The sequence below is a fragment of the Rutidosis leptorrhynchoides genome, unplaced genomic scaffold (genome assembly GCF_046630445.1).
Source record: "Rutidosis leptorrhynchoides isolate AG116_Rl617_1_P2 unplaced genomic scaffold, CSIRO_AGI_Rlap_v1 contig610, whole genome shotgun sequence".
NCBI classification, from domain to species: domain Eukaryota; kingdom Viridiplantae; phylum Streptophyta; class Magnoliopsida; order Asterales; family Asteraceae; genus Rutidosis; species Rutidosis leptorrhynchoides.
This window is the reverse complement of record NW_027266831.1, coordinates 1-10951: the sequence shown is the minus strand read 5'-3', so window position 1 is coordinate 10951 and position 10951 is coordinate 1. Positions and strand designations below refer to the sequence as shown.

The 10951-nt window shown below is 33.8% G+C and overlaps 1 protein-coding gene across 1 annotated transcript; it reads left to right on the top strand.

Annotated features, from left to right (window-relative positions):
* The first annotated feature begins 7920 nt into the window (after window positions 1-7920).
* Window positions 7921-8865, top strand: LOC139884852 (endoglucanase 2-like). Its single transcript, XM_071868824.1, is given in 3 exon segments — window positions 7921-8133; window positions 8405-8536; window positions 8539-8865. Coding segments are annotated over 3 exon segments (672 nt in total).
* Window positions 8866-10951: the final 2086 nt, after the last annotated feature.

Sequence of the window (10951 nt, the reverse complement as noted above, 5' to 3'; positions counted from 1 at the left end):
TAAAATCATATTTGCTTGTTGTAATTTTTTCATATTAATATCTTTCGATTTTTGGGATTCATAAAAACAAATATATATTACTATACTATATATAGGAATAGTGAATTCTTGAGAAAAAAATAACAAAAACTATATGTCTTTAAATTTAGATATGAATTTGAAAAGTATTTCTTTCTTTAAAATTAGATACTACATATTTTTTTTATCTCTTCAATTTAACTATTTGTGATTGGTAGAAGCATCACTTTGCTGCTCTTAAAAGAGTTGCAAAATATTTACCTTTTGACAGTTGCATGAATTTTGTGGAGTACCAAAACATCAAATTGAAAAACCTAAAAAGCATCAATAGTACTATTTTCGTATTTAAACACAAGATTTTTTATATGATATAATTAATAAGATGTGTTGAAGGTATTTTTATTTAAAAAAAATTTAATTTTTTTCAAATAAAACAAAATATCATATATAATTTGATAAAAATATTTTCAATACATATGATTAATTACATAAAAACTCAATGTATCATGTGTGTCAGACGGAATGAATATTAATTAGCATATATCATTTGAAATTGTAGAAAAGTAAACTCGGGGGATTTTTACACTTTGCCCTTGTTTGTATAATAGTCCATATTTAGTGATGGATTTTTATTTAGTTCATGAAACAATTTATAATCGAAATTTGATGCCTGATCGCTATCAGTCGTGTTTTGATATATATGTCTTTCAGTTGGGTTGTTACGTACCTTGGAACTTTACATATATAGGAATTAGAATTGCCATTATTAATGCTGTTTAGTTCTTTTGAACTAGTGGACTAGAATTATAATGCTTCACGCTTCTTGCTGCATGCGTTTATATAGATAATTCATTGTTTATACACTGCACTAGAATACTTAGAGCCAACGATATATAAATTATACGTACACGTATATCATAAATTACATTGTAGAATGACATCAATTCTCTCTAACTGGAAATTGTTTTCTGTTTCGGGTAAAGTCTTGGTTGGACCTGTGCCCGTTAAATAATACTACTTCCATACAACTATATTTGTTTATATTGGAATGTGATACATTTAAAAAATTAATAACTATTAGTACTAGTGTTTTTCTCGGGTCCGTATAAATGTTTAGTAATGTTTAATTAGTTAATTTATGTAATTTTATGTTTTAATGTTATTGATAAATTATTAATTAATTTTATTTTTTAAATATAGTTAATATTTATTAAAATTAATTATAAGGATTTATACGAATAATTTATGTAAATTAAAGCATCTGTTCAAAATGTTAGATACTCTGCCACGTGTCTAAAGAATAGACCTATTATTATATTAGTATAGCTATAGATAAAGGTAATAAAAATTATAACTTATTTTTGCGATAAATATAATGATTAATTTCAAAACATATATATTATAACTGTAATTCTATACGACACATTAATGATGTAAGTGATGTAACTATGTATATACAAAAATATTATTACTTTTATCTGATGGGAGATTTGATTTTGTTTTGGTATTTTTCTTTTTTTGGGCAATTACTAAGGTGGTCATTATCTTGGGAGGGATAAAAAAGTTTTAAAGATTACTTTTCGATGCTTGCTTTCTTTTTCTTTTTTTGTAGAAGTACTTAAGATGGTCATTATCTTGGGAGGGAAAAAAATTGTCTATGAGCTTCTTACTTATATAGAGAGAGATGTGTGATTCTTTTCCTAAATAATTAAGGTGATCATTATTTTATGAGGGAAAAAAAGTTTTAAAGACTTACTTTTATATTGGGTGGTTTGGATGTTTATTTTATTTATATTTATATTTTTTTTTTGTACAAATACTTAAGGTGGTCATTATCTTGCAAGGGAAAAAAATTGTCTATTTCTTACTTATACATAGAGCGATGTGTGATTTTTTTCCCTTAAAAGTAATTTAGGTGATCATTATCTTGTGAAAGAAAAAATGTCTATTTATTTTACTTACTTTTTTATATTGAGATGGGTGATTTGATTTTCTTTTTCCGTAAAAGTAATTTAGTAATAGAGGATGAGTGATGTTGGACTCTTTTACTGATCTCGTTGGATTTGTCATTTTCAGCTGAACTGCTTTTATCTCTTATCATATATTTGAATTTTGTATCCCAAAATGTAGTGTAGACTCTACTATATTCTATAATGTATAAATACATAGCATCAATAAAATATAAGTTGTGCGTTTTTTAAGTTCCAATTACATCCACTCTATTATGGTATCTTAACCACTTGACTAACATCAAATTCAGAACGATTCAATTTTTTTTTTCTTTTTTATTATCATGTTACCAACAAGCCCTTCTATGAACTTCGCCACCCCAGTCATTTCCAATTCTAGTGGCAATAGTCTGATTGCGATCAACGTTGCAACCCAAATGTCTTTGAAATTAATTCTCTTAATTATGTCGCTTGGAGACTTCAATTCCAAAGCCTTTTTGTTGGTTGTGATCACCAGGGATTTGTTGATGGATCCAAGACCTATCCACCACCCGCAACTGATGATGGTGCTCCCAATCCAGAGCATATAGCCTGGATCAGACAAGACCAACTAATCTTCAACGCCATAGTTGGCTCTCTTACCCCAACACTCATTCCATTCATTGTCAGTGCAAAGACATCAAAGGAATCTTGGGATCTCCTATACAACACCTATGCCAAACCATCCAGAGCTCGTATCAAGCAGGTTAAAGCTCAAATCAAACAGATCAAGAAGGGGTCGTTCAGCATAACAGAGTATATGCAGAAAATTAAAACCAAAACTGATGAACTTGTTTACCTTCGATCCCCCATGGATCAAGAAGATATCACAGATGTTGTATTAGAAGGATTAGATGATTCATATCAGGAGACCAAAAGAATCATCAATGCACGATATTTACCAATTTCTTTTGATGACCTCCATTAAAAGTTGTTGTCAGATGAAGTTACAACCGTACAAACGAGGTCAATCACTTTCTTACTACGGCCAATTATGCACAGAGACCACAAGGGAGAGGAAACAACAATCAATGGCGACCAACTACAATCAAAGGCAGAATTTCAATCAACATCAGACACATACTTATCATCAGTAGAATTTTAGGTACAATCCTAGGCCACAGAACACTCAGAATTTTGCAACTAATCAGTCATCTAATCAGCAACAACAACAGAGAACTGTTCTTGTCCTTACCTTGGTATTTGTCAGGCTTGCCGCATTCAGGGTCACACAGCGTAGAGGTGCCCATCTGTATGTCTTGTTCCTATCAATGTTGCTACTCCTAACCCATTTCCATGCCAACCTCGTGCCAATTATGCTGCTGCGGCTCTTTCACCTCCATCTGGAAACTCCCCATGGCTACTGGACAGTGGTGCATCACACCATGTCACAGCTGACCTTCAGAACTTGTCGCTGTATAATCCCTATGACGGCACTGAAGAAATCATGATTGGCGGCACTGGGTTAAATATAACTCACACAAGTTCAACAGTACTCATGTCTCCAAATATCTCTAATTCTAGTGCTTGCAGAAAGTTTAAATTGGACAATGTGTTGTGTGTGCCGACAATGAAAAAGAATTTAATATCGATTTATCAATTTTGTGTTTCTAATAGAGTTTTAATCGAATTCTCATCTGATTCGTTTATTGCGAAGGAACTGCAGACGGGAGCTCCACTTCTAAGGGAACACCTAAAGCTGGAATGTATGAGTGGCCACACAATCTCCCATTCCTGGCCTTTCCGACCACATCCTCCACCACAAACTGGCATTCTCGTTTAAGGCATCCTGCAAAAGCCATTTTGCTAGACATATAAGCAAAAAATAAATTGCAGTTAGGTACTAATTCTACACATCTCTATTCATATTTTCATTCATGTTCAATCAATAAAAGTCACAAGTTAGTTTTTTCCAAATCTACTTTGCACTCTACTGAATCATTACAAATTATATTCTCTGATGTATGGACATCACCTATAGCATCTCATGATAATTTTAAATATTATGTCATTTTTGTGGATTACTATACAAAATATACTTGGTTTTACACCTTACGTCAAAAGTCAAAGGTAAAAGAGCTTTTTATCCGATTCAAAGCATTGGTTGAAAAGTTTTTTAGCAAAACAATTAAAACTTTGTACTTTGACAACGGAGGTGAATATATAGCCTTAAGTTCGTTTCTAGCAAACAATGGTATATCATTTCGCACTACCCCACCACACACCCCCGAACACAATGGCTTATCTGAACGAAAATATCTTCATATTGTAGAAACTAGTTTAACTTTATTTACCCATGCCTCTATGCCAACCACCTATTGGCCGTATGCATTTTCTACAGCTGTATATCTCATCAACATAATGCCTACCTTGACTTTAAATATGTTCAGTCCTTTTTATTGCCTGTTTCAGAATACACCAAAATTACTTTAAGTTGCGTGTCTTCGGGTGTCTATGCTATTCATGGCTTAAACCATATACCAAACACAAATTAGAACCCAAATCTATGCCATGCGGTTATTCAAATACACAAAGTGCCTATCATTGTTTAGATATATCTACTGGACGAATTTATGTGTCTCGACATGTTAGATTTGTTGAAACACAATTTCCTTTTCAAAAACATATACAAACACCAGTAGAAAACCCACCTGATCCGAATGCACCGTGTTGTTACCATCTATTCCGATCCGACATACTCCTCAGCCAACTCCTGACTTCCCAGCACCTGATTTGCCTCCATTACCATCTCATGCACCAGCTGCAGAGTTTGTTCCCCTTGAGAATGATGACTCTCGCACCGTAAGTAGTCCTGTAAACTCTGAAACACAAGGGAATACCCATCGAATGACTACAAGGACCAAAAATAACATCTTTAAACCTATTCAAAATTTTTTTCTGTCTGCTCAATTACAGTTGCAGGAAGAAATTGAGCCAACGTCTGTTACACAGGCTCTAAAAGATAGCAAATGGCGTCAAGCATGTCTGAAGAGTTTGATGCTCTTGTTCGCAATGACACTGGGGAATTAGTTCCGTCCTCTCAATGCTCCAACCTTGTTAAGTGTCGGTGGATCTACAAGATAAAACGAAATTCAAATGGGTCAATAAACAGGTTTAAAGCTCGTTTAGTTGCCAAAGGTTTTAATCAAAGACCTGGTATTGACTTTGAAGAAATGTTTAGCCATGTTGTTAAACTTGTTACTATATGGCTCGTTCTTACTTTGACAGTCACAAATGGGTGGAAATTGCATCAACTAGATGTTAATAATGCTTTTTTTACAGGGTCCTCTCACTGAGAACGTATTCATGGCACAACCACCTGGTTTCAAGGACCCTGATCGACCAGATTATATTTTCCACTTGAAGAAAGCTATTTATGGCTTAAAACATCCATAACTATCCTTATAGTTTATGTGGATGATATAATTATTACGGGGAACAATTATACTTATTGCTGGTTATGTTGCAGCTTTGGCTAAACGGTTTTCATTTAAGGACCTTGGCTCATTAAGCTATTTTCTGGGTATAGAAGTTATTCAAAATACTCATGAAATTTTTCTATCTCAGCGGAAGTACGTCTTGGATTTGTTACAACAAACAAACATGATGAACTCCAAACCAGTTGCTACTCCTATGGCTAGTAGTCCTACTCTGTCATTACATTCGGGTTCCAGATTATCAGATCCTACTGAGTATAGAAAAATTTTCGGGAGCCTTCAATATTTCCTACTGACACGCCCAGACATTGCATTTCCAGTAAATAAGTTAGCACAATTTAACCATCAACCAACAAGTGACCATTGGAATGCTGTAAAACATTTATTATGTTATCTCGCAGGAACACCAGATGATGGCATTCAATTATACAGGGATTCTCCTTCTCAGCTTCATGCTTTCTCCGATGCCAATCAAAATCCCTTTCTCGATCTTCAATCCGATGCTGATTGGGCAGGCGATCGAGACAAATTTCACTCCACAGGTGCCTATATCATCTTTCTTGGCCGTAATCCGATATCTTGGAGTTCGCGCAAGCAGCGCTCTGTTGCGCGCTCCTCGACGGAAGCAGAGTATCGGGCTGTTGCAAATACAGCTGCTGAACTTTAATGGATTCGAAATCTTCTGTCTGAATTGGGTCTTCAACTTCAACGATGTCCCGTCATTTTCTGCGACAATGTCGGAGCAACTCAGCTCTATTCCAACCTTATTTTTCACTCGCATGTGAAGCATATCGCAATCGACTTCCACTATATTCGTGAGCAAGTTCAATCTAGAGATTTGAGAGTTGCTCATCTGGCGTCGGCAGATCAAGCAGCTGATACACTTACCAAACCCCTTTTCCGACAGCAATTTCAATACCTCAAATTCAAGATTGGTGTCCGAAATCGATCACCATCTTGAGTGGGCGTAATAGAAGATGGATGGCGTTGGACTCTTTTGCAGATCTTGTTGATTTTGTCATGTTCGGTTGAACTGCTTTTATCTCTTATCATGTATTTGAATTTTGTATTTCAAAACGTAGTGCAGACTCTACTTTACTCTATAATGTATAAATACATAACATCAATAAAATACAAGTTGTATGTTTTTTCAGCTTCAATTACATCCACTCTATTATTTAGGTGGTCATTATCTTGGGAGGGAAAAAAGTCTGGACTGACTTACTTTTATGGAGAGATGTAGAATTTGATTTTTTCTTATAAAATGCAATTAAGGTAGTCATCAAGTGTTGGGAGGGAAAAAATGTATGTTCTTATCTTTATAAGTATAGAGATGAATGATTTTTTTTTAAAAAAAAATATGGAGATGAGTGTATTTTTTTATAAAAAAAAAAAAATGTATTGAGATGATTGTATTTTTTTTGGTCATAAAATTAATTAAGGTGGGAAATCTTGGGAGTAAAAAAAGACAGTCTATGGACTTACTTTTTTTTTTTTAATAATATTTACTTTTATATAGAGAGATTGGGTGAATATTTTTTCCCGTAAAAGTAACTAAGGTAGTCATTAACTAAGACGGAAAAAAGGTCTCTAATTAAACTTACTTCATATATATGGGTGATTTGAGGATTTATTTTTTAGTAAAAGTAATTAAGGTGGTCATAAATTAAGTTTGGGGAGGAAAACAAAAGTCTATGGACTTAATTACTACTATGTATAACTTCTTTTTTCTTTTCTTTTTTTTCTTTTTTTGTATTAGTAAGTTAGGTATGTGGTCATTATTTGAATTTTGGCAGGGAAAAAAGTTTAAGGACTTACTACCTTCATATGTAGAGTTGAATGTTTGTTTTTTTTTTCTTTGTTCTTATTACAGTTCAGGTGGTGATTATTGATTAATTGAGTTTTGGGAGGAAAAAGATAAGATAAAAGTCTATAGATTGGTTTTTTAAGAACTTTCGTACTTATAATATCTCTTACTTTTATACTCCGTATATAGAGAAGGGTATTTTGTTTAGCAAAAATAATTAATGTGATCATTAATTGACTTTTAGGTGGGAAAAAATGTCTAGAGATTAGTGATTTATATATAGAGAGAGATTTGCCTTGTAATTGAAAAGTGACACTTTAAGTAACTAACTACTTTAAATCAGTGTATAGACACGCCCCCACAATTAAAGTGTTAGATTGAATTAATAAGGAGTATATGGATTTGTTAAAGGAAAAAAAAACGTATCAAATGAGCGAATGTTGACACGAAATACAAGTCATTTCAAGTTAACCGAATTTTGTTTCTATATTATCACAAAATGCAACTAATTTTTCTACTGACATCATCGATCTGGTCATCACAATTAGTCATTTGTACTGATCATTCATCTATAAATAGAGGCAATTAGCTGGTTGTGTTTTATTCATAACCAAGTAGAGAGTTTTCCTCAAAACCCTAATTAGATCTTGTCGTAAAATAAAGAAAAATCATGGGTGCTGGAGTGATAATGTGCTTGGTAGGAATATTAATGGTGAATATGGTAGTGAGTACTGTAGCTTTAGTTGAGTGTCGACACGATTATGGCGATGCATTGTCAAAATGTATTCTCTTCTTTCAAGGTCAGAGATCAGGAAAGTTGCCTTCTTCTCAGAGATTGACTTGGAGGAAGGATAACGCCCTTAACGATGGTTCTGATGTTGGTGTAAGTTAATTTCCACAACTTATATTAATTTTATTCATTTCTCTTCCCCTTCTTCTTCGTTAATAATTAATAAAGTAACGTAAATTATTGATAATACACCGTGTAGTTATTGTAGTCGTTAATACTAATAATAATAACAATATTCCCCAAAATTAAATTGATCAGTTCGAGAATATGAATAGTCATTTTCCATTTTAATCAAGGATCGTACTAATCAAACTATTCTAATTTTTTCCTAAAATTAAAATTTTATGTATATGTATCGTAACAGATGAATATGGTGGGAGGCTACTATGACGCAGGTGACAATGTAAAATTCAACTTTCCGATGGCTTTCACGACGACATTGCTAGCTTGGAGCGTAATAGAATACGGCCAATTCATGGGAACGGACCTCCCCCATTGAAGACGTCATACATGGTGGGATATGGAGACAAGTATCCGGAAAAGCTACACCATCGAGGCGCGACTTTGCCTGATAAGGAGAAGCATCCTGAGCCATTAAAATGCCGAGACGGAGACGCATACTTCAAGAGGGACGCTCCAGATCTTAATCAACTAACCGGGGCGCTAGCTGGAGGGCCTGATGAGAATGATCAATTTGGTGATAGTAGGTACAATGTTTCCCAGACAGAGCCAACCACTTACATGAATGCTCCTTTTGTTGGCCTATTGGCTTATTTCAGACAAGCCCATCCTAAATCCATTAGTAGTAGACTTCTTCTTCTCTAGAAAACATTTTCTTTATTTTCTTCATAATATATATTCAGTGGCTTAATTACGTAGGTAGAATTTTCGAATTGACATGTGACTAAAACACATGCACAAATATACAAGTTCAATAAAATTTACTTTCTTTGTTAAGTTTCATTTCGAATTAATCTTAATATTCTGATAAATGATAAGGCCGCTATAATATTATTATCATAATTTGTACGTAACACTCAAATGTTGGAATTATAGCATGTGAATGATATATATAACAATTCTAACACATCAGCTACTGAAAGAATTTTTCTAAATTTTATTAAAACAATATGTCACAGATTCGCATATTAAGGCAGACTTAACAGCAGTAGCAGAAATAAATAGCACCCAAGATATAACGGTTTCACGCCTTTCGGATGCTAGCACATGCGGAGGATAGGCAATACGAAACTTCAGCCGCCAAACTCTCTCAAGACACTTACCAAGATGCAAACTGGAAAGTGCAGCTTTTGTGATTTGGGTGTTTGAAATCTCTCACAGTGAACAGTGACGTGAATAGTGCAACACATACACAAACACGTCAAAACAAAAGAACTTTGACTCAAAACCTGATCTAGAATTGGTGAAATTTAAGACCGGTGAAACACCATATAAATAGCACAATTATGTAACAGCTCCATGTTGTAACCGTCCGAATTAAGGAAATAAATTAACTAGATTTGCTGCCATTTTTCCAGCCATTACAACCGTTATATTATCTTGCTAAATACAAACCAATCCACAAAATAAATGTTAATAACACAATAAGCACATGTGGGAAATGTATTTCAAATATCTTGACCAAATAAACTCATCGGACTTTGGTTCATGAATTAAATATCCAAGCCCATACCAAAACTCATATGCTGAGTTCGACTTGAGATCATAAGACTTTAATGCCATAATTCCCGGATCAATGGTATCTCGTATTTTTCCCATTTATATAACTCTGATCATTTAAGTATTATCATAATATGATTACACAACTCAAATGACTGTAATTGGACTAGCAATTTTATATTCATCTTCTCACAATGGAGAACACATTCGACTTATTAACCAAATTAAATTGCTTAATGGAAACTCACATAATACTTGGTCAAAGTTGGTTTGACCCAACTTTCTCCAACATCAACAACATTATCCTCTACGACTGCAGGGACATACACACACATATAAATATAATCCACCATCACTAATGTCGTTAGGTTCATCTTCTCTCATCTTCATTCACAAATTTTTGTCTCATGTATAGAGCTCGGAAGACGACCTTAAAGCTTGGGTTTAGCTCCAAACTCAGCAGAGTTCATATATGAAAAATATGGAATCTCAGCAGAATAACTAAAAATATGGAGCAAAATTTTATAACGATGATTTGCTCCATTTTCATTTTCAATGAATTCAAATAGTCCCATAGAAATTGTCCGGCCAAACAATTATTCACCCAAGTCTTATTAGATATATGGATATATTGCACATCGACCATTCATCAAAATTTGAATTTGTTTATATGCCAATCAAAAACTCACTATCATTGGATTTAAGCTTTTGGATAAGCATGTGGTCATTCAAGATGATAGCAGAGCCATCAACTCTCTCGGGCATTGGATCTGTTGCTAAAACCCACCTATTGGTTTCCTCAAAGAAGAGTATTTAAAGCGAACAAAAATGGTAGCAATAATACCATCACAACCCAAAAAAGTGTAAATCATGTTTAATAGTTGAATATTATCGCAACTAATAGGACTATATGTAACAAGAACCATGCTTTAAAAGGAGAGTATTTAAAGTGAACAAAAATGGTAGCAATAATATCATCACAACTCAAGAACTGTAAAGCATGTTTAATAGTTGAACATTATCGCGACTGATAGGACTCTATGTAACAAGAACTGTAAAGCATGGTAATAATTGAACAATGTCGGTAGTGACAAGAGTATACTACACCATGACTTTCGCTGGTTAATTATAGTTGAAAATATCGCGACTGATAGGACTATATGTAACATGAACTGTAAAGCATGGTAATAATTGAACAATGTCGGTATATACTACCATGACTTTTCACTGG